The 24,537-nt window shown below is 32.8% G+C and overlaps 3 protein-coding genes across 3 annotated transcripts; 1 reads left to right on the top strand and 2 right to left on the bottom strand.

Moving 5' to 3' along the window:
• Window positions 1-599: 599 nt before the first annotated feature.
• LOC25494530 (protein TIFY 10a) lies at window positions 600-1,938 on the bottom strand. Its single transcript, XM_013597994.3, has 4 exons — window positions 1,589-1,938; window positions 1,421-1,478; window positions 942-1,043; window positions 600-847 (listed from the first exon to the last, which is right to left on the bottom strand). The coding sequence occupies exons 1-4, from the start codon at window positions 1,866-1,868 to the stop codon at window positions 835-837; spliced, it is 453 nt and encodes a 150-aa protein (XP_013453448.3). The 5' UTR covers window positions 1,869-1,938; the 3' UTR covers window positions 600-834.
• A 4,227-nt stretch (window positions 1,939-6,165) lies between these two features.
• LOC112421766 (protein TIFY 10a-like) lies at window positions 6,166-8,677 on the bottom strand. Its single transcript, XM_024783349.2, has 4 exons — window positions 8,462-8,677; window positions 8,116-8,375; window positions 7,952-8,009; window positions 6,166-6,530 (listed from the first exon to the last, which is right to left on the bottom strand). Exons 1-4 carry the CDS (start codon window positions 8,551-8,553, stop codon window positions 6,386-6,388), a joined length of 555 nt encoding a protein of 184 aa, XP_024639117.1. The 5' UTR covers window positions 8,554-8,677; the 3' UTR covers window positions 6,166-6,385.
• A 9,368-nt stretch (window positions 8,678-18,045) lies between these two features.
• Window positions 18,046-24,421, top strand: LOC11442992 (DNA repair endonuclease UVH1). The gene is made up of 9 exons (XM_003611343.4): window positions 18,046-19,122; window positions 19,702-19,925; window positions 20,108-20,193; window positions 20,410-20,574; window positions 21,463-22,266; window positions 22,466-22,576; window positions 22,669-22,929; window positions 23,327-23,550; window positions 24,003-24,421. Exons 1-9 carry the CDS (start codon window positions 18,254-18,256, stop codon window positions 24,211-24,213), a joined length of 2,955 nt encoding a protein of 984 aa, XP_003611391.1. The 5' UTR covers window positions 18,046-18,253; the 3' UTR covers window positions 24,214-24,421.
• Window positions 24,422-24,537: the final 116 nt, after the last annotated feature.

The following is a 24,537-nucleotide window of genomic DNA, read 5'->3' as shown; positions in this document are numbered from 1 at the left end:
AGTTCTTGTGAATTGATGTTTTTACTTATTGTGAATCATCACAAGAGTTAATTGTTGAAAAGCTTTAAACTTTCATCGTAGTCAAACTCAGCAAAAGGGAAAAAGCTTAACCTGTCTCACTATTGTTCAAGAACATGTTTGTTCATAAGTCATAACCACCATTTTTCTTTTCATTACTGAGAATTTAACAATGGTAGATACAAATTTTGTTGATCGAACACGCAAATTCGTAGATCTAGGACAAATATCGTTGTCATTAGAAGAATTATAAGATTTTTGATGTGTAACGAATTAGTTTGTAAGTTGTGTCTGAAACACAGATGGTGATGATTGCTATAGATCTGATTTATTGAACATAAAATTGGAATTTTGCATTTTTAAAAAAATATTTTTATGGCATTTTCTATGTCACTGATCCAAGATGTATTTTCGTGTTCTTTGATGGTATTATTATATGACAAAGGATGATGAATGAAATTCATCAAGAGAAATGATAATGTGGTGACAGATACAGTAATAAAACCAATTGATTACTGCATTTATTTGATAACAACAGCAATAAAATCAAAATCGATTAATCAAATAAATGTAAAATTGTTATTTAATCAATTGGTGGGGTCCACCACTTTGTTTCACAATACCAAGCAAAAAGTTAGAACAATTACCAGGTCATGGATCTTAGCCATCCAAATAAAAAAATATTAAATCTATGGCTTTAGTTCGACTTTCCCATGATGGGAAAGAACTTCCCTTTTCCATATTAAACCCCACCGTACTAATAAGCATGAGCCACAACATTCACAAATATTTAGGCATATTTTTGTGAGCATAGGACTAAGACCAAGTCCTACAAAATAGAGAAACACCCTAATGATTGATCTAGTTTATAAATATATATAGTTAAACAATTTTTTTTTAAGGAAACACAGAGGTGGAGCTACATTCTGATTTGTGGTGCCAAGGAGAGCCATGACATGAATTCGTTAATTGGCTTATTAAGGTTTGTTGGGTTACTTGTTTGATATGGTGCCTTTGCAGCAATTCTGTAGAAACATAAACAAACATATCAGTAAAAATTCAATATTTTTGCAAAAGAACGAGGAAGAAACAAGAATCCAACAAAAAAAAAAAGGTTTGAGACAGTTATACACTAGCACTCCTCTTAAATTTTCAGACCAGCTAACTCAGCACCACAAACAATAATTATTCATTAAAAAAATATGAGAGTTAGACACGAGTTCAATAAAAAGAAAGGAACAAAAGAAGTGATGAAATTTTTTTAGGATTAAAAGCTTAATTTTTTATTACAGAGATTAAAACAAAAAATTAATATGGACTAAAAACATATTTAAACTCTTTTTTACGATGAAACAATAATTTGTGGTTAAGATTTTCATTATTTGTTTGGGGGCAGGCTTACCTATCCTTCCTTTTCTCCAAGAACCGATGAAGTGAAGCTTTCCTAGTCATTGGTAAATCTGAATATATATAAATAGGAAAGTCATGAATATGAAAAACACACATAAAATCATTACACAAATCAAAAGCACACCACTCATTCAAATAGTTATCCAATTATTGTTTTTACCATAAATAACAGGTGAGGACGGTACTTGAACAGAATTGTTGGCAGAATTTCTAGCAAGAAATGATGGGTGGCTCTGAGCAAATCTGAAAGCATAGTTGTTATTTTTGTGGTTTCGAGAGGTTGTAGTTCCTTCGGAGGAAAAGACCATGATGTCCTCGACTTTTTCAGCTGGAATATCATCAAACACAATTATTTTCCCATCATAAAAAATTGTCATTTGGGTACATTTAGGCTCTTCCTTGATAATATTAGCCTTCATTACACTGTAATAAAACAACATTAACAATTAATTTAATGCAAATTGACCATGTTATAAACATGAATCATGAATTCATGATTTAGTGGCTAAAAAAAGAGCTCTTATACATGAACCATTTTAGGTGACATATATCCTTTTACACCCACACATATTTGTGACATATGGCAAAAACATTGAAATAAGAGATAAAAAATGGTGGTGATGTGATGTGAAATTATTAAAATATCCCTAACACATGAGGTGTACATGAGAGATGTATAAAAAAGGATGTCTATCAATCTTTTTCAACCTCTTGTAGAAAGAGAAGGGGAGCTTGTTGAAAATTCATAGGTGTACGTACGTTTGTTTGTAGTGATTCATGTTGCTTTGTGCTATTGGTGGTTCGAAATAAATAAGTCAAATGAAACTTGAATTATTATGAAAGAGTAGTTGAGGAGGGTGGTGTGAGTGAAGAGAGAGCGGTGAAAGTTTTAACTTGTATTTATGATTGCGTAAAAAAACTTGTTTTTATGAAAGGAACTTGAGTTCACTTCAAAGCATACGCACGAGTTATGCGTGTTATGTACTCCATAACTTGGGCTTAGGCTAAGGTAGGAGACCTCAATGGGTCTCCTACAGTAGATGACTACATTTTTTTTTTTTGTTTGTTTCTAAAATGCTTTTTAGCCATTGGATTTGAAAAGAAGTTTTGAATGACATAGATCTTTAGACATGTTGACCCACTGACAATGTATATTACTTCCTCCGTCTCATATTAAATGATCTAGTTGACTTCGACACACGTACCAATGCATATGTTTTATCTTTGATATCTTCAATTCTCTATTAAAAAAATTATGAAAACTTAATATTTTAAAAATATTTATCGAGACGATTCCAACAACATCTTATATGATATTATTTATCTTTGTGAATTAGTAGAAAAATATGGTCAAAGTATATTAAGTCAATAATGTATATTGTCAACTAGGTCATTTATTGAGGGACGGAGGGAGTATAATGTTTAATTTTTGTCTTTAATAAAGTAATGAGTAAATAGTCAATTTCCCCCCTGAAATTGTAAGTTTCATCAATTATCCCCCTGAAATTAACAAAACTTCAATTACCCCCTTGAAATTTCACAATATTAGTCAATTTACCCCCTCCGTCAAATTTTTCTGTTAGTGAACATGACGTTTTGCAAATATCCACCTGAAGTTTTGCACTTATGTGCAAAATGCCCCCAAGCTTAAAAATTTATATTATTTTTTAAAAAAAACAAACAATTAATAGTTAAATATTAAAGTTAACTATTAATTTTGTAGTTTGGAAAAACCACATACATATATACATCAAATTATTTTTAAAGTTATATGTGATTAATATATTACTGATGACCTGCAACAACAGGTAACTAATACTGGCTTGACCTACAAATGCAAGTTATAAGACCAACATAAAAAAAAAAAAAAAAAACTTGTAAATGCATGTCCTACCATACATGACCCATAAAGGTCGCCTACCTCAAACGGCGCCCCATAACTTGTAGTACATTTTTATAACAGCATGCATGAGAGAGTACACATACTTTTAAATGAGATGAATTAGAATGGTTAAAGATCATACATCACAGTACACTTTTTTTTGGTACAAAGATTACAGTACACTTTACTCTCCCATAAAAATTCATTTCCTTAAAACTAAACATATATCCTAATTATTTTAAATTTAAATATTTATAAGAGTTTAATTTGTATATACACACAAGTTATAATTTTTTTAAACCGACACATATATGTATCATTATTTATATGTGTTAATATATTATTTTTTGAATATTTATATAAATACATCAAAATAGTTAATTTTTTTTTTTTGAACAATCAAAAATGGAACTTATATTAACAAGTCAAGGGCTCCCCCTAGTACAAGGTGTACCAAGGGGTCCCCAAAAAATTACAGATATACAAAGTCAATCAAGAGTTAGCCAAGACCCAAACAATCCAAGGGTCTTGACCACCACAAATCAGAACCAAAAACAAAAACGACATGACTAGCTTTTAACCACCACAAAGAATGCCACTTGACCTTATCCAACAACTGATCAATGGAACTACCTACATTATTAAACAACCTTTGATTACGGTCATTCCATATAATCCACGCGCAAAGCAACCAGACAAGCTGCATAAAAGAGCGTCTTGCTCGCAAACCACCTGCGGAATGAGTAAACTGAAGAAAATGATCGGAAACAATACAGGGATCAGGTCCAGAGACACCAAGCCATGCCCGAACAAGAGACCACAATGAACCATAAAAATCACAAGAAATGAATAAATGCTGAGAAGTCTCCACAGCTCCGCACCCTAACAAACAACCAGCAGCAGTATCTGAAAGGATTCCACGATGAACCAGATTTTGCCGTGTCGGCAAGCGATTCCGCAACAGCCTCCAAGCAAAAATTGAGACCTTAAGCGGAATATGATTATGCCAAACCAACGCAACTGCACCTTCGACATGAGGGATATCCTGAGAAGTCAACAACTGATAGGCGCTACTGACTGTATAACCTGCCGAGTGATCCAGCAACCATCTCCAAGTATCTCTAACACCAATCTACAAAGAAACATTACGAAGTAAAATAGCACACTCCCCCAGCATCTCCTCCTCCCACACCCACAATCTCCGACTCCATCTCCAACTCGCTCCCCCCACATCCCACCCACTAGAGAACATGTGAGCGACCGTGCATGACTTATCAATCGCCAGGTCATAAAGGCGCCTAAAGCGCACACGAAAAGGCACCGCACCCAACCACAAATCATGCCAAAATAAAGTATCAGCCCCGTCCCCTACCAGACGAGACACTCCTTCCTGAAACCACCCACCACCAACACCCAAAACCCCATCCCTAATATTAGCAATCGCGTGCCACCAAGAAGAACCTCTCCGGGCCCCAACCGCCAACCTCCCATCCTCCTCACCATACCTCGCCACCAACACCCTATACCATAAACTACTCCTCTCAACCAACAAATGCCAACACCATTTGCCTAATAACGCAACATTAAACTCCCGCAACCTCCGCACCCCCAAACCTCCATACTCCCTCCGAGAACAAATAGTGGTCCAACTAACCCACGAGAGCTTCCTAGAATCCTCACATCCCCCCAAAAAAAAATTAGAAAAAATAGAATCAAGGGAAGAAATTATACCTGACGGAGTCTTGAAGAAGGAAAGAGCATAGACAGGTAGAGAGGTCAAGATAGACTTTAGGAGAACTAACCGGCCACCAAACGATAAAAACCGACTATTGAAATCAGACAATCTCGATTTAATACTACGCAAAAGAGGTTCCCAAAAAATCAATCGACGCGGATCACCACCAATAGAGAGACCCAAAAAGTAAGCTGGTTTCACAAAGATATTTTTCAGGGGCACAAACCCCACGGAAATTAATTGCTTTTGTGAGGAGCAAGGTCCTAGGAACCCCTCGAAAAATGTCTTTTTTTTTTCCGATCACTATTATAAACAAAAATCAACATTTTATATTCATTAATTAAATGATGTATTTGATATATAATAAATAACATATACATCATTAATTGAATAAATCTAATTGTAGATTTTTGCTTATAATAGTGACCGGTAGTGACAAGGGTTTGCCACACGCAAATAACAAGGTAGAAAAATTATATGTTTTATAAGATTAAAAAGTGGAGCAAATGTGAGAGGTAAAACAACTTTTTTTTTTTGATTGACCTACTTTTGAAAAAAATTATTCAATGTACTCTTCGACATTGAAAATAAATATCTAAAATGTCCTATTTTCCTTTACAGGGCACCATTTGAGATGGCATCATCATCTTTCAGGGTGGTTTCCTCTCACTTGACGTCATCCTACCCCCTTTTTTCGTTTTTCATTTTTTTTTTGGCAGATTAATTTATACTACTTCCTTCATGATGGCTCAATCTCGATCAATTGACACCATATTAGAGCTTGTCGAATTCAAGGGCCGTCTAAACCTATTCACGCACCAAGCCTAAAGAGTGCTGGGTGTGAGGGGGTGTATTGGAAAAAACCCAAGTCTCACCTTGGATAGATAAGAGACTCTTGAGAAGAGTATATAAAGAGGAGGCAATCCTCACCTTACAAGTCAGTTTGGTAAGGATGAGTTAGACCTAAAATTTCAACAATTACTAGGTTGTTTTGATGTCGGTCACAATTAAGTTTTTTTTTTAAAAGACACAATTAGGTTTTATGAACGTACGACTCAGTTTATGATTTTTTGAACAATCCTAGCAGCGATATAAAGCTTTGTGTTGATGGAAGAATTGATATGGAGAGAAGAATGATCATATTGATTATTGAGGACATTTTCTATAACAACACTGCTAAATAGATGCATATACAGTGAATGTAGAGGTTTCCAGAATTAGACTTCTTTTGGGTCAATCAGAACTACACTCTTCTTAATTAATTATGGGTACTAATAAGCATGAGCCACAACATACACAAACATTTAGTTCATAGATATATAGAGTTAAACAAAGAAAAGTTAAAGAAACACAGAGCTGGAGCTACATTCTGATCTGTGGTCTTGTGGTGATTGTGGTGCCAAGGAGAGCCATGACATGAATTCATTAATTGGCTTATTATGGTTTTTTTGGTTACTTGTTTGATATGGTGCCCTAGCAGCAATTCTGTAGAAACATAAACAAAGATATCAGTAAAAATATGGATCACAAAAATCATAATAAGAAAAAAAAAGTTTATCAATTTGCCACGACTCAAACTATTTCGAAACAAAAAGTAAGGGGATAATTTTCTTGGATTCTGATTACATGCATTTCCTCTGTGCAGAGAAATTATTGATTTCAATTATCTGACTACAAATTAACAGTGAAGATTATTTTTAGTAATAATAATTTAAGAGTTATGTTAACTTGTGTTCTTAGGGCACATGTTAAAATTTCTACAAAAACAAAGTATTTAAAGAAAAAAATTAAATTTCAATCTTTAAAAAAATAAATTGGCATTAGGGCACATGATCGCCGAGATAAATTTCAAGCTTTAAAGAAATAAATTTCTACAAAAACATTCAATTGTTTAATCAATTTAATAACAGTGTAATGTTACAAATTGATCGTCGAGATTCAGTGTGTGTTTGATTCAGTTTTAGATAGAATTGATTTTGACAGAATTGATTTTGATAGAATTGATTCTGACATAATTGATTTTGAGAGAATTGATTTATGTTTGAATACAATAATTTAAAATTGATTAAACAAATTGAATGTTGTTTGGATATGTTTGATCAAAATTATTTTTGAATGTATAATTACTAAAATGGACAGAGTTAAATACAAGTAAATGGACATAATTGAATGTGTATGTAGATCAATACTAAATGTAAAAATATTATTTCATTTAAATAAATAAATTTTCTATATATTAATTTAAATAAAAAATATGATATTAAACTATTTTTTTTACAAAGTATTTACTCATATATTTTATATTTTTTGATAAAATATATTTAAGTTAAATAATACTAGAGTTAGTTGCCAAAAATAATAAAATATAGTGTAAAAAGAAAGGTAAAAGAAAAAATACAGTAAATCTGAACAGAAACACCAAGCAAAAAAAAGTTTGAGACTATTATATACTATCACTCCTCTTAAGTTTTCAGACTAACTTCTTCAAAAAAAAGTTTTCAGACTAACTCAACACCGCAAACATATATTTAACCCTTTATCTTTATTTTTTTTTACGGTTAGATATGGTTTTCGTTCCTACAAAATTATAAGTTTTTAAGTTTAGTCCTTTAAAAATATTATTTACTTTTAATTCCTATTTGCGTTTTATATATGAACTATTTTGGAGGACTAAAAAATATAATTTTTTTGTAAAAAGTTTTTAAAATAAGGACTAAAATTATCAATTTATGATTTTTTTTTTTACAAACTACAATATTATGGATCGAAGGACTAAAATTTTATAAGGACTAAACTTAAAAATTTATGATTTTGTATGGATTAAAAATATGTTTAATCCTTTTTTTACAATCAAACAGTAATTTGTAGTTAAGATTTTTCTTATTTGTTTGAGAGATATGGTTTACCTATCCTTCCTTTTCTCCAAGAACCGATGAAGTGAAGCTTTCCTAGTCATTGGTAAATCTGAATATATAAATAGGAAAGTCATGAATATGAAAAACACATAAAATCATTACACAAATCAAGCACATGCGTATCCACTCAAATAGATATCCAACTATTTTTTTACCATAAATAACAGGTGTGGATGGCATTTGAAGAGAATTGTTGGCTGAATTTATAGCAAGAAATGATGGGTTACTCTGAGCAAATCTGAAAGCATAGTTGTTATTGTTGTGGTTTTGAGAATGAGAGGTAGGAGTAGTTCCTTTGGTGCAAAAGACCATGATGCCCTTGACTTTTTCAGCTGGAATATCATCAAACACAATTACTTTCCCATCATAAAAAATTGTCATTTGTGCACATCTAGGCTCTTCCTTTTTCATTACACTGTAAAAATAATGATTTAGCAATAGTTCTCCTGAAAAAAAATGTTGAAGGACTTGACAAGTTAAAGTAGAAAAAAGAACACGTACCTAGAATTTCCCAAATTTGAAATCTCTTGTTGAAAGAGATGAGGATATACTTGTTGAAAATTCATCATAGGTGTACGAATGTGACGATTCATGTTGTTTTGTGCTTTTTTGGGTACGGAATTACTATTTAGTTGGGGAGGGTGAGAGTGGAAGCTTTAGTTTATAGCTTCATGGTACTTATGGGACATGAGGAGTTAAGAGCACGTACGATTTGTGTGTGTTTTGTTTTTTTGAGGGTTATACTAACAAATGCTTTTAAAGAAATTGAAAGTAGTATATTTATATTGGATTCAATAATCTTTTGACTTTTAAAAAGTTAAATTCACTACTCTTTATCATTTCTCAATACAATATTACTATTTTTATCCTTTTAACCAATGCCCTAAGAACACTCTTTAACATTTTCTTCTTTTAAAAGAGAAATGATCTTAAAACTATATTATCACAACTTTTGGACAATCATCTTTCATACTTATACTATGTTCTTATTTGTTTTTCTATATGTTGTTTATCAATAAGAAGAGAGTTGTTACAAAATTGTCACCAAATAATTGTAAAAATATTTTTACTTTTTCTAAAACAACTTTTGATGTGATAGAAAATGCTAGCGATGTTGGGAGGTCCACGTACATCATTCGCTCATATATGAGTAATGTTTTTTTTTTTGTCAAATATTCTAATTACTAAAAATTCACGTTTTTAAGATGAATAAGTTAGATTTTCCTACATATATTATATAATGTTTCTATCAATTAAGCTAAACTCTTAATAAATAATTTTATTTCATCAATATCCCAACTATCTAAGCTTAGATAATAAAAATTTTACTTCACCAAAAATATTAGTATATCATCCATGTTTCTGTTGGAATTATTCACCTAACTCAGACAGCTCACGTACGCTAAATTCATAAATTTTAGGAGAGTTTCTGCATGCCTATGCACATAATTCTTGTAGGCGCTTTAAACGTTACTTATTGATTGAATTAATGTTGTGCAAGAAAAAAAGTGTAAACTAGGATAATTTTTACCACTATTAGAGGAAATTTAAACGATATCTACTAGCCGACACTTAAAATACGTGATCTTAATTAAGTCGTGTGATTATAAACTTTGACTGTGTGCTCTTGTTATCTAGCCTTCTTCTAATTTGCACTCAATATATCTAAGTATAGGGGCAGATATAGGGGTGGCTCATTCCGGCAATAGTTGTCTCCAATTTTTTAATTTTTTAATTTGTTTAAAGATAGAGTAATGATATTTGGACATTCATTTGATGACAATTTTGTTGACAACTTTGTTTTTCTCTATTCTTATTGGTCAAAAACAACGGAGAGAGAAAAAAGAAAGAGAGAGGATAAGAGCATCATGTAAACATGAGAGAGAAAGTTGTCCAAAAATTGTAAAAAAATGGTTCTACATATATCATTTCTTAAAGATATGATCCTCCTTTGTCAAAAAAAAAAAAAAAAGAAGATATGATCCTCCATTTCGTCACGTTTATGGTGTGTTAATCACTAAAATTATGAGGTCCTTACACTTCTGTTTTTTACAAAGCCCCTAAATATTTGAGAATTTTTTTAGATCACACAGAGTATAGAGTAGGATTACCCAATCAATCCGGTCCAATTCAATTTGTTGTTTATCTGTTCGTTTTGAATTTTATCTCAAAATATACAAATCCAACTCAACTCAATCTGTATATGTTTGATCGACCAGGACATCAAGTTTATTTAAAATCAAACCAAACCGATTCGCAAACATCCCTAATTATTTTCGATCCCACTACTCAAGTTGATTCATCACAGCTTAACATGCATTTTGCAAAAATGGGGAGGATCTGGTTAGTTTGTTAGGTCATGAGGGGGCCACTATATCATTTTTACATTAAACTTTGAGCAACTGTCGCTCTGTGTTTGGGATGGCGGCAGGAAGAATTGATTTTGATAGAATTAAGTTTGAGAGAATTGATTTTGATTAAAAATAAGTTGAATGTGAATTGATTTATGTTTGGATACACTTAATTAGAAGTGATTCTTGTTGGTTGATATTGTTTGGATAATTTGAATCAAAATTAATTTTGAATGTGTAATGACTGATATATCTTTTAATTGAAACCAAATTATCTAATACTCCAAAACCCAATAGTAAAAAATTCCTGCCAACTATAGCAACCAGTTTTTTTAATTTAACAACTTAAAAAATATGGTTAATTAAGTTTTTGGTCCCTATAAATATCTATAGTTTTGTTTTTAGTCCCTATAAAAATAAATCACACTTTTTAGTCCCACAAATTTTTCCGTTAGTGTTTTTAGTCCCTGTTAAATTAAAATTTGTTTAATTATGCTTAAAATTTTAAATTTTTTAATGTTTTTTACATACTTGTTTAAAACATTATAAAAGGTTCCACCGCAATAAATTAGCTCAAAATTTTATTTTTAGGTCCAAATTTTCGTTAGTTTTATCTTGAATTTTTGCGTTTTAAAAAAATTATATTTAATTCATTACATGTTAAAAAATTCTAATATTTTTATAAAAGAGATTATTATAATGTTCTTAACATGTCTGTTAAAAATCATTTAAAAATATAAAAGTTTAAGTATAATTAAACAAATTTCAATTTAATAGGGATCAACACATACTTTTAGTCCTTGTAAAATTAAAATTTGCCTAATTGTACTTAAACTTTTAAATTTGTAACATATTTTTCACATACTTACTTAGAATATTATACAAAGTTCCTCCGCAAAAAAGTAACTTAAAATTTTATTATTAGGTCCAAATTTTCATTAATATAATCTTGAAAATTTTACTTTTAAAAAAATTCATATTTAATTTATTACATGTTAAAAAACTAAATTTTTTTATAAAAGAGTGTCTTACGATGTTATGAACATGTATGTAAAAAATCTTTCAAAAATTTAGAATTTTAAACATAATTAAACAAATTTAATTTAACAGGGGCTAAAAACACTAACAGAAAATTTTGTAGGGACTAAAAAGTGTGATTTATTTTTATAGGAACTAAAAACAAAACTGCAGATATTTATAGGGACCAAAAACTTAATTAACCCTAACAAATAATGAAAAATAACCCTGCAACCCAATTGTAGAAAAACAATAGAACTAAAAAATTAAATCCTGTCCTCACTACCCACTCTTCTTTTCTCCAAAACCTTCAATTGATTTTACCATATCTCCTTCTACAATTTCAAAATTCTTCTCCCTTCATTCTCTTATTTCTCAATTTTCTTTTTCCATTCTATTAATTCTTTTTACCCATCTCTCACACTTTCTATCCATTTTTGATCATCAAATAAATTTCCTTCCTTGTTCAACAACTACAGGATAGATTTGGGTGATTTAATGCAGATTAGTGATCGATTTGTAGATTACTAAAATGTCTTCTGGGTGATTTGGTACATGAATTACAACAGCAGAGGTAGATCTGGGTGATTTGGTGATGATAGTTGTTAAGGGCAATAAAGGAATAAAATCTATTCTGTAACCGTAACTCATCAGCAAATTGAGAATCGATTTTGATTCACCGCAGAAGCTAGGATTCCTAGCTTTTGGTAGAATGGAGTTTGGGAGACAGAACCAGTTCTTGGTGAAAAAAACCAAACATGTTTGCAAGTGACAAAAACCACGATTACCGGTAAAAACACGCGTTTGAGGTGGCTAAACGCGTAAACAAACAGTCGCTATACCGATTTAGATATTACAGAGTGTGATTATTATTATAAGCAAAAACCATTTTTTAGGTTTATTGAATTGATAACTTATGTATTTGATATATAATATAGACTAGATACATCAATTTATTAAATCAACCGAAACAATGATTTTTTCTTTCTTTCTTATAATGCGAGAGGTGATCAACTAACTATTTGTGGCAAGTGCTCTTGTATTGATAATGAAGGCACTAGTCATATATCTTACAATATTAGGATTTTCAGAGTTAATGAAGGCACTAGTCATATTAAGTTTCAAATCTGTTAATGCAATCTAGGGAATCTTCAGTTATAAAATCAATTCTTGATACTGTTACTCAAGCACCCGAGGCTAGGCCATTTCAATCATGCAGTTATATAATATACTTGAAGAAAATTGGAGAAAAACTTGACTACGTGCGCTGCTTGTCAATTTGGAATGCAAACGAGTTTGTTATTGTCAATCGAGTCAATTTACGAACTGGGACAATAATTGACCCTTTTTAAAAAAATGAACAAAATCCTTCAAAATCCATCAAAATCCTGCGATTTTGAACGGATTTCACGATTTTGTGCGATTTTGATAGGAGTTTGTCTGTTTTTGGGACTTTGCTAGGGATTTAAGTTGTTGAAGCTACGCAAAGTCGCAAAAATCTGGGTTTTGGGACTTAAGTCGTGATTTTGATAACAATATTTGTTATCTTCCCAACCAGACTGGAGAGCTGAGAAGATTGCAGTTGATACATACCTTTGCCAAAATCACCATTGAATGGGGGCATTTTCATTGAATGGGAGCATATATAATATAAATTTATTTCTCTGTGGCATGACTTGAACCCTAAATCTCAAACTCCTTAACCCTTAACTCAAATCAATTGCATGTACCACTAATTTAAACCCTAGTATTCAAAAGAACACCACAGCTCAAGTTTGGTTGAAAATACATGGACTTTTACATGAGTATTGAAGGCCCACTATCTTGTTTGCAATAACTAATAGTTTTGGTAGTCCCTTACACATTGAATCTGTTACAAACAAATCAATGTTTGAGTCTACCTTAGATCACTTTCTAAGTGTTCTGATTGATAAAAATTATAAGCGCTTCTTTTTCATCGACCTCAACGTGAATGATGGAAGCAGCTCTGTTGACCTTTATGAATTTATATACACACAGATTTTGATTAGAACTTTGGTTTTGGAATAGGGTTTGAGTTTGAGAGATGTCACGACCAATTCCAACTGAAGATAGGTTTAGCGTCTTACCAGACCCAATTCTCTGTCACATCCTTTCTTTTTCTCTCAACTAAATTTGCTGCTACCACAAGCATACTCTCAAAGAGATGGAACAAACTATATATGGCTATCAGTTCTCACTCTCTACTTTGAAGACAAAACTTTCCAAAACTTCACATTCTTTTGCGATTTTGTGCCCTTTGTCTTTCTCTCACGAGACATCACTTTACCTCTCCAATCGTTCCATCTCAATTGTTCAAAAGCCTCTGGCCTTCACTCACATGATATCGATCAATTTGTCTATGCTGCTGCGCAGCGAGGAAGAATCGAGAGTATCAATCTTGAAATTGCCATTAGGGTTAACTTCAATTTACCTCCTTGCATTTTCAGTTGTAAAACACTCGTCGTTCTTCATTTGGAAAAGTGAATGATCTTTCTCAAGTGGTTGTGAATTTTCCTCTCCTCAAAACTCTTCATTTGTCTTGTCTACGTTTCAAACGTGTTAAAGACCTCCTAAACCTTCTTTTAGGATGTCCCGTTCTAGAGGAATTGAAAGCAGAATCGTTACAAATAAACAACAGTCGGTGGATTCTTTCACAAGGTAAGTTTGTTTTACGGGAGAAGATGCAAAGCTTGCCAAGGTTTATCAGAGCAAACATTACCAAAATAATGCCACGTCATTTGATGTTCTTAATCACTTGGTTTTGCATGGAAGAGGCTCAAGTTTTGCGTGTAGAACTGGTAAGAATAGTATGGTTATCAATTTTAATTAATTAAGTTGTTTGTGATTTAGAAATTATTTTCTTCATGATATTTTTTATGCATGTGTAATTCACAACAGGACGCCAAACTTTGCTGCAATTATCACTGGCCCAAGATTAACAATCTAACCAACATGGAGCTTATCCTCAAACATAATCATTGTGAGAAGTGGAAGTGGCTGCTAGAAATACTAGAATGTTGTCCAAAACTTCTAAATCTTACCATTCATGAGGTTTTGTTGATGCCCAACGTTTTCTTTTTCTTTTTACCTCAACTCTTTGTCACATATTTTATTTTATAAAAGATATTTGAATTGTTGACAGGATCATAGGAATGCAGAAGAGGTTGTGTATAATTGGATAGATCCGATCATTGTTCCGAAATGCCTTTCAACACAGCTCAGAACATGCTTGCTTAATGACCATAAAAGCAGCACAGAATCTGGACTTCAATTTGCAAAATATATTATGCAGAATTCAAAAGTGTTGAATACCATGACAATTAAGAGTACCTCTTCAAGAAATAGAAAAGCAAAGTATCAAATGTTATTGAAGTTAGCTTCGTTGCCAAGGGCCTCAACAACATGCAAATTCGTGTTTGATTGACGACAATTAGGGCATATAGTTGCAATAGTTCTTATATGTCTACTTTTTATTTATGTGATTGAGTTTTTTATTAGTACCATGGAAATGTGCTTGCACTCTTGCGGTATTATGTTGTTGCATATACTTTTGATTTACTAGAGAGATGTTTGACTTTGTTCTTGGGTTGTTTTCCTTTCTCATATGCTATTTGTTTTAGCAATTGACCAAAATTATACTGTCTTTCTTATAATTCTAATTAGAGTTAGACCAAGGCCTATATTACTAGGGTATGAGTAATCGATAGTCAGCACAGAGAGATGACAAAACAGAAGAATTTAGTTTTAGGGAGCAAGGTGAGTAGTAGTTAAGTAAAAAATATTGTTACTCTCTTTTTCTATTATCTTTAACAATGTAGAAACTATTCTTCTCCAAATATTTCCGGAAAACAATTCAATCGTTAAACATATAGATTTGAGATTTCATTTTCTTAGAGACCTCGCTAAAGATGGAGTGAGTGAGCTAGTTCATTTCAACACAAATGATCAAGTATATATCTTGCGTCATAACACAGAACCTTTAAAAAGGATCACCTTTTAGCAACTGCAAGATAGATTGAAAGTGTATAAAATGATAGATTAAACTGATTACAAAATTGCAATTCATATTAAGGGATGATTCGAAATTAGTTTCGAAGACAGTAAACATTTTCTGTTATGCATTCTATTCTCCTTTTTGTGATTACATGTTAATTATTTGATTTTTTTTTGTTAACTTTTTTTTATTTTTGCTCTGATATCTATTAGTTAGTGTTGATTTGAAATATGTCATCTTGATGCTCTAATGATCAAATCTATCACTCTGAACTGGATGACATAAATTGGTTTGAACTTCGAATATTAGTTAGTGTTTCTTGGATATGTTTGCTCTAAAGTTTGTAATTGAAGCTTCTTATAATATATATACTTTCTTCATGCTTTCATCAATCATGTTTTAAGAAAATGTGTTTACTAGTTCTAATATTGATAGCGTGCTTTCATTCCTAAGCATAAAAAGAAACATTGATTATCTTGACTAAATAAAACAATCTAATCTTGAATGAAAACCTGTGTGTTATTATTGTTTCCTCCTCTCAAAATTCTGTTCATACATTACTGGGGAGTAGTTGCCAAGTGCTAGTTTATTGCATGTAGTCAAATTTATGATTTTTTTATGTTTCAAATTGACGTAGAATTCAGTTTGTTTGGATCAACTCCTTCTCAAGTGCTTTGGGGTGGACTGATGAATTGTATGTCATGATCAAACAGGTGGTCATAAATAAATGTTGCTGTTTATTAAACCAGTTTTATGTTTTGAGACCTTTTATATAGCAATGCATGAACATTGTTCTTGTGACACACCAAGTAGGCAAGTAGATTTCTTAGATAATATCAGTCTTATGTCTTTGGTTCAATCTTCAATATAATAACTTGGTGGTGAGTGATTGTAACTTATGTATTTGCTTGCAGATGAGACCTCTATCGAACTAGTAGAACATGGTACTGTTATGCCCGGTGAAAATTGAACAGACCTCTACGTTTATGTGATTCTTTTTTGCTAAGGTTATGCCATGATGGGCCAAGGGAATGATAACAGAGTCTTGTCTTAAATGAAGAGTTAGCTTACTTAATTATCCTCAAGTTCAATATACCGAGATTGATTTTTATCAAAAAACTTGAATGCTCTATGGAGGTGTATATCATTCTCAGATGAATAGAAATGACTACAACTCTCCTTGATCTTTTTTATGATAGAATACAACTCTCCATAATATAGGTAACCATTTTTGTCAACTTATTAATCATGTATATATTCAAACCATTGTAAATTTATAAAATTAACAATAAATTAAAAGGAGTTTTATCACAAATTGTTGGCTCTCTGCCATCTCTACGCTTCCAAAAGTGATTGTCTGCCAAATGTAAGAACTCCAATATTTCCACTAAATACGTCTCCAATTTTTTTAAAAGCAAATATTTATTGATCAAACAGAAACATTTAAGATTTGCTTAATTGTAATTTTGGCCTTCATCAAAATTCTAGAACCATATGATTTTGACCCTAAATTTAGATGAGCGAAAATAATGGTAAGATAAAGGCTTAAATATGTAAACCGTCCCTGTAATTTGGGCTCATTTTGATATTTGTCCCTGTAAAAAAAATTTTTAATTACATCCCTGTAAAATTTTTTTTGTTTTAAAAATGTCCCTGGCCCCACTTCGCTGGTGATGTGGCAACGTTTTGGGCCACGTGGCAGTCCACATAATTAAAATTATTTTTAAAGTTTTAAAAATTATTTTTTTAAATTTAAAAATATAAAAAAAACATTTTAAAAAAATTAAAATAATTTTATGAAATTATTTTTATCATATAAATTTCTGAAAAAAATGAAATGATTTTTAAAAAAATATAATTTTCAAATTAAAAAAAATTAAAGTCGAAAATTTAATTTTAACAGTTTTTTTTCGATTTTTTTAATGATTTTTGAATTTATTTTCATATTTTTTAATTTAAAAAAATAATTTTTAAAACTTTAAAATTAATTTTAATTTTTTAATTATGTGGACTGCCACGTGGCAAAACCCATGCCACATCACTAGCGAAGTGGGGCCAGAGACATTTTTAAAACAAATTTTTTTTTACAGTGATGTAATTAATTTTTTTTTTTGACAGGGACAAAAATCAAAATGAGCCCAAATTACAGGGACAGTTTGCATATTTAAGCCTAAGATAAATAAGAAATGGAAAGGTTTCAATGATGGGTGCGGCACCATTCTTCACTTAATCCCATACATCTTGATAACCGATCACAACCTTCATTTGCTATCACCATTTGTCATAGTTCTTTCCATCCAATATGGTAAGATTCATTGAAAATTGTCCACTTGATTGCGTAGTAATTTAAACACTTACATGACTTGAACAATGTTCTTGATGACAGATGTTGGAACAAATTAACTTTTATTGAGACAACACATACATTTAAAAAAAAAAAAAAAGAGTTTTGAGAAAATGAATTATTATTAATTTTTTGGATAAGTTGTTTATTATTGTTAATCACTTCTGTACTAACTAGTACACATTTACACTTCCACACATTACATCATAACTGAAATAAAAATCAATTGGTGATTAACTAACTCTATTTTCAACATTTTTCCATAATTCGTTAAAATTTTAAACGTTGAACACGAATTACACACATACTTTCAAGTTTCAACAATAAGAAGGTGTATTAGCAAAAAAAAAAAGAGTGTACTAATAGCACTACTCCAAATAACAAGTTTCTTCACAATTTCGCGGGCACAGTTTCGCAGTTCACATTTTCGCGGTTCACTGGTTTTGCAGTTGAAACTTGGAATGCTTCATTCCTTCGAGAATTTGCAGTTCAAAACCTAAATTTTTTCTCAGTAATAATCAAATCAAATTCGAACTTCTTCAATTTGCATCCATTATTATTCATCAATGGTTCTTCAATTCCACGAACACATAATCACAGAGCTTCTAGAAGACACCAATGGCGGCCTCACAATTCTCTCATCAGGTCTCTCCTTATCAAAACTCATCTCATCTCTTCTCCTTCTCCACTCTTCTTCACAGGGCACTCTTCTCATTCTCTCTCCTTCTCCAACTCTCAAATCCAAAATCAATTTCCATCTCAAAACCCTAAACCCCCAACTTCACCAAATCCCGACAGAAATCACTGCCGATCTCCCCGTTAACCACCGTCACTCTCTCTATTCCTCCGGCCACGTTTGTTTCATCACTCCTCGAATCCTCATCGTCGATCTTTTAACAAACAAACTCCCTACATCAACAATCTCCGGTATGTTAATCCTCAATGCACATTCAATTTCCGAAACTTCCACCGAAGCGTTTATTGTAAGAATTTTCCGTTCGTTTAATCGCGATGCGTATGTTAGAGCATTTTCTGATCGTCCTCAGGCGATGGTTTCTGGTTTTGCGAAGGCGGAGAGGACGATGAAGTGTTTAGGGTTACGGAAGTTACATTTATGGCCGAGATTTCAGGTTTATGTGAGTCAAGAGCTTGAGAGGGATCCACCGGATGTGGTGGATATTAGGGTTCCGATGACGAAGTATATGGTGGGGATTCAGAAAGCTATTGTCGAGGTTATGGATGCGTGTTTGAAAGAGATGAGGAAGACGAATAAGGTTGATGTGGAGGATTTGACTGTGGAGAATGGGTTGTTTAAGTCGTTTGATGAGATTGTGAGGAGACAGTTGGATCCAATTTGGCATACTTTGGGGAAGAAGACTAAGCAGCTTGTTTCTGATCTTAAGACGTTGAGGAAGTTGTTGGATTATCTAGTCAGGTTATTTTTGTTGTCTGTTCTCTCATTGCATCTGCATTTTATCTGATTTTCGATGTTTTAACTTGCGGTTGTAGTAATAGTTGCTTTGTTGTTCTTTGTATTGCGGAGAATTACGGTGCAATGTGGTTTCAATTGCGGTTATAGAGAATTTTGTAGACTAGGGCTCTGTTTGGTGAAAAATAACGGATAAGTTAGCTTATAGGAGACGAACTTATGGCGGATAAGCTAGCTGATTGAATTTGTAGTGTTTGATAGCGGTTGAACTAGCTTATGAATATGAAATAACATAAAAAAAAAAGATATGTTCAATTGATATTTAATTTTCTTCAATTAAGAGAACAAGGGTAAAATTTAGAGAGAAAAATCATAAGCTATAAGGTTTAAGCTATAAGCTATTTGAATTAGCTTATCAAAAAATGGTATAAGCCAGTAAAAATAAGCTATAAGCTCGTGAGAGAATGACGGTTACCAAACATGTCTTTTTAGTTAGATGATCTTAGACGATATGAGCTATTGATTGCGGCTGCAGACCCTTTTTTGATCATGAGCACTGATTGTTGTGTGGTTTTTTACTGATAGGTATGATGCGGTGACTTACTTGAAATATTTGGATACACTCAGAGTGTCGGAAAGTTTTCGTTCGGTTTGGATATTTGCAGAGGCAAGCTATAAGATATTTGACTATGCAAAGAAACGTGTTTATCATCTTGTGAGATCAGATGGTGTGAAATTGAACGAGTCTAGTAAGAATGTCAAAAACAAAAAGAAAAAAGCCAAGGGGGATAACGAAGACACCGAAGAAGGTAATAACTTATCATTATGTTTTCTTTGGTTCTTTAATCTTGCATAGGTTGTGATTTTGGCTTTGCTTAATTAAATGAAACACTAGCATTTAAAAAAATAAAAGAGGCAGAAAGGAAATGAGATGTGCCATCGACTGCATTTGTTTTTTTTCTTAATTTTGCTTTGCATGCTTGTGTGGCAGCTGATGTCACTGCCTCAACCAGTTCAAATCATGGCATAGTATTGGAGGAAGTCTTGGAAGAAGCACCAAAGTGGAAGGTCTTACGTGTGAGTCAGTGAGTTCCTATTCTAGAAAGTCTCTGGCTTATCATCGTTTTATTTGATTTGGAATGCGAGACAGACGGCTTTGTTTTGATTTGACTAATACTTTTCTAGGTTCATTCGGATTTTCAAAATAGGATGAAGTGGGTTGTGGAAAAATAGTTTAATTTGATAAATGTTGGATACTTTTGGCTGAATCTTGATTTGATCATATCAATATAGGATATCCTTGAAGAGGTAGAGGAGGAAAGACGAAAGCAAGGCATTTTGAGGGAAGAAGTCTTGGCTGAAGGTGAAGACACCGACAATGGCATTGTATTGGTGGCATGTAAAGATGAAAGGTCATGCTTGCAGCTTGAAGAATGCATCACCAACAATCCGAAAAAGGTTGTCTTTGTTTATGTCTTCTTATAAAATAAGGTGTGATCTGAGTGTAATTCCGCACTTGATTTAACAGTGACAGTAGTCAATTTTGTATGGTCTAGTAGCTCATCAGCTTCGTTGCACATAGCCAAACTCATGCTAACCAATTCTATGCTGAAAAACTTAAAAAGAGTTTGTTCTGATAGTTTTGTTTCTTTGAAATATTATGAATCTGAGGCAAGATAATATGGAATATGCATTGTTGATGGCAATTTTGGATAATAAGGTTAATAGAAGATTTAGAGAGAGATTTGAATGCGCAAAATGAAAATCTGCAAATCAGTATTTTGCCTGTGAGCTTTGGTATCGTTTCTTTTCATTGCAGTTCATGATTCTGATATGTGATGATTACCATGGATTCTATTCAAAGTGGAAATAACATAATGGGACAAGTAATTGCTCTTTAATTTTATGAAATTTGTGGATACATATAATCTGGCTTTACTAGAATACTAGATGAGTTTTCATAACTTCAATCTGTAGCAGCGATTGACTGAATATTGGCAACTCTTTCGTTCAATTTTATTGGCAGTGATTGGATGTGCACTTGTACTGACTGTAGTCTGTAGCAAAAGGTTGTGAGGCTATTGAAGCAGTTTTTTTATCATCTTCAATGTGATTCTCATTAGTTCTTGTGTTTTAATGTTTAAATGCTTCTTCTATAATTGTATGTAAAATTACTTATTGTTTTATATGTTTCTACTGTGTATAGCCTAATGCTTTACTTTTTTGTGATTATGATGGAAGTGTGCTATTCTTGGTTCCTTCAGTTTTTGCTGGTTGATAGTCTATAAGAGTAAGACATGAAGAAACTGACTTTCATATTTTGTCTATTGTTTTTTGATTGTGAAGGTCATGCAAGATGAATGGAAGAAGTACTTACTGAACAAAGTACAACTGCGTGATGTAGTGCATAAGAAAAAGAAGCCAAAGGATCCTAAGGGTTTTGGGATTCTTAATGGAGTCACTCCCATATCCCTTGCACAGAATACAGAAACTGGCGGCATCAATAAGCAGGAGCATGATGCACTTCTGGCAGCAGCTTCAAAACTGCGAAATCTTGCTGAAAAAAATCATGTTGTTGAAGATACTCCTCAGTCTGATTTGGGTGGACATGTTCGTGGAAAAGGCAAGAGAAAATTGGGGAATAGAAATGGCCCAATCATTATTGATGGCTCTGGTGTTCAGAGTAACAATAAGGAGGAAGTGACAAGTGGCAAAACTGGGATGTCCGATTCAAAAAATAAAGCCCACATGGGTGAAACTAGTGCTGTCAGTACTGATAGAGTTTGTGAAACCAAACACGGGGGGATATCTGTAGACGATGCAGTTCTTCGGAGGCATACCTTTCCTGATGCCATGGCAAGAGATGGGAAGCCACTACCGCCAGTACATTTTTATGCCCTAGAAAGTGATCAGCCTATACTGGACATATTAAAGCCCTCTATAATCGTCGTTTACCATCCAGACATGACCTTTGTAAGAGAAATCGAAGTCTACAAAGCTGAGAACCCCTCTAAAAGGTTAAAGGTATACTTTATTTTCTATGAAGATTCTACCGAGGTTCAGAAGTTTGAGGCAAGTATACGTAGAGAGAATGGAGCATTTGAATCTTTGATCAGACAAAAATCTATGATGATGATTCCAATTGACCAGGTTTGTTTTACTATAGTTGTTTCCCTCATGTTTTTCTTTTTGATTTTGGTTGCTGCTTTGGTCCATTGTTCTGGAAATGGCTGCCTTCTGTTTAGGAATGTGGATAATGGGCATGGAAAGTGATCAGCCTATACTAACTTTCGTCTTACATTGTTTTCCTCTCTTTTCTGATTGGTGCTTTTGGCCTGCTGTTTATCAGAGTGGGCATGGTTTAGGATTTAATTCTACCCTAGATTCAGATTTAAATACTACCCAGAACTCAATAACCAGAAAAGCAGGTGGGAGAAAGGAGGTTGATAAAGAAATGCAGGTTTGTGATATTTTCTTATCTTTGATGTCTATCTATTCTATGCCTCAAATACTTGCCATGGACTTTATAGTTTGGGAATTGCAACATTTCAGATCATTGTGGACATGCGGGAATTCATGAGCAGCCTTCCAAATATTCTTCATCAAAAGGGAATGCGCATAATTCCGGTGACCCTTGAAGTTGGTGACTATATCCTATCACCATTAATTTGTGTGGAAAGAAAAAGTATTCAGGATCTCTTCCAGAGTTTCACATCAGGTCGTCTATACAACCAGGTGGAAACAATGGCGCGATATTATAAAATACCAGTGCTCTTGATAGAGTTTTCACAGGATAAGAGCTTCTCATTTCAGGTTTGCTGACTAGTATACAACTCTATATTCTGCTTTTACTGTGTTGTTACTATCAATGACTTGTTCATATTCAGGGGGGTGGGATGTTGTTTTGGCAGGCAGGCAACCCATTTGTAAGAATGCTTGCCGTTACTATTTTGGTCCAAATTAGTACTAAACATCCGGGCACTGGGCATAATGTTTGAATTTTAGTATGACTTGTGTGCTGGTAGAAAGTTATTGTTTTTTTTCATTGCTGGTAAAAAAAGAGAAAATGAAAATGAAAAAAAATATATATATAAATGATTACTCAAACAAGCTACATCATACATGGATATATTTAAAATGTACTGCTCGATTAGCATTTGTTTTGTGGAATAGCTAATGACATTTGATCTGTCATGGATATCTTTACCAGTCTGCCAGTGATATTGGTGATGATGTGACACCCAATAGCATTATATCAAAGTTGTCATTACTTGCTCTACATTTTCCCCGGCTACGTATAATCTGGTCTCGAAGTTTGCATGCAACTTCTGAAATATTTGCTTCACTAAAGGCAAATCAAGATGAACCAGATGAAACAAAAGCAATGAGAGTGGGTGTCCCCTCAGAAGAAGGAATTGTGGAAAGTGACGTGAGGTAAGTTGCTATTTCTTAGTTTTATATTTCTAAAGTAGCTTCATGCTACCAAGGGTGAAATGAAAAGTGAATCTCATCTTGCATATAAACTTATTGTAATTGTACGAAACATTAATGGATTGTTTTCTCCATAGTTTTAAAGCCATGTTGGTGCATCTCTTGTTTCCATGCTCATGTGATATAGGCTTATTACGTTGCTAGCAAATATTGATTTGTGTAGGCTTTATATAATTTTAGGCAATTTTTTCACTAATTAGAATTGCCATGTCTCAACAAGAATATTTCCTTGCCTATCAATATGCACGGGTTCCATGCATGACTGCACAAACATTTAAACTATAGAGCTCAGGATGTCGGAGTCTTTCTATCAAAATGTGTCACTTATGAGTTTCTAAACACTGATTCATTTTCTGTTCCTAATGTAAATTTTGGGGTTAATGCTGTGATCACAGGGCTGAAAATTACAACACATCGGCTGTGGAGTTTCTAAGACGACTTCCAGGTGTTACAGATTCTAATTATAGGGCCATAATGGATGGGTGTAAAAGTTTGGCAGAACTTGCACTTCTTCCGGTAGAAAAGCTAGCTGAAATAATGGGTGGTCATAAAGCTGCTCGTACCCTTAGAGACTTTCTAGATGCTAAATATCCCACTTTGTTGTGAGGCAAGCAAGACAATTCATTTCTCGAAATGGTGCTGACAATTTATTCAAGTTTTATCTATTCTGAATCAATATATCATCATTGGGTCTATTATTTCTCATGTTCATGTTTCATTACTCCAGTGTAATTTTTAAATTATGTATTACTGACTGTATTATTAATATTTCATTACTTTTATGTTTATGTGTATTCTCATTGTTTCATCAAAATTTTACAAATGCATCCAATCAAATTACACGACAAGGCCACTTTCTTAGATTAGTTCCTTAAATATGTCCAACTTTTTTTAAGTCGTTTGAATATCTCAATAAATATTTATTTGGCA

This window comes from Medicago truncatula, chromosome 5, assembly GCF_003473485.1.
Source record: "Medicago truncatula cultivar Jemalong A17 chromosome 5, MtrunA17r5.0-ANR, whole genome shotgun sequence".
NCBI lineage: Eukaryota > Viridiplantae > Streptophyta > Magnoliopsida > Fabales > Fabaceae > Medicago > Medicago truncatula.
The sequence above is the reverse complement of the archived record's forward strand: the minus strand, read 5'-3'. Positions and strand labels throughout refer to the sequence as shown.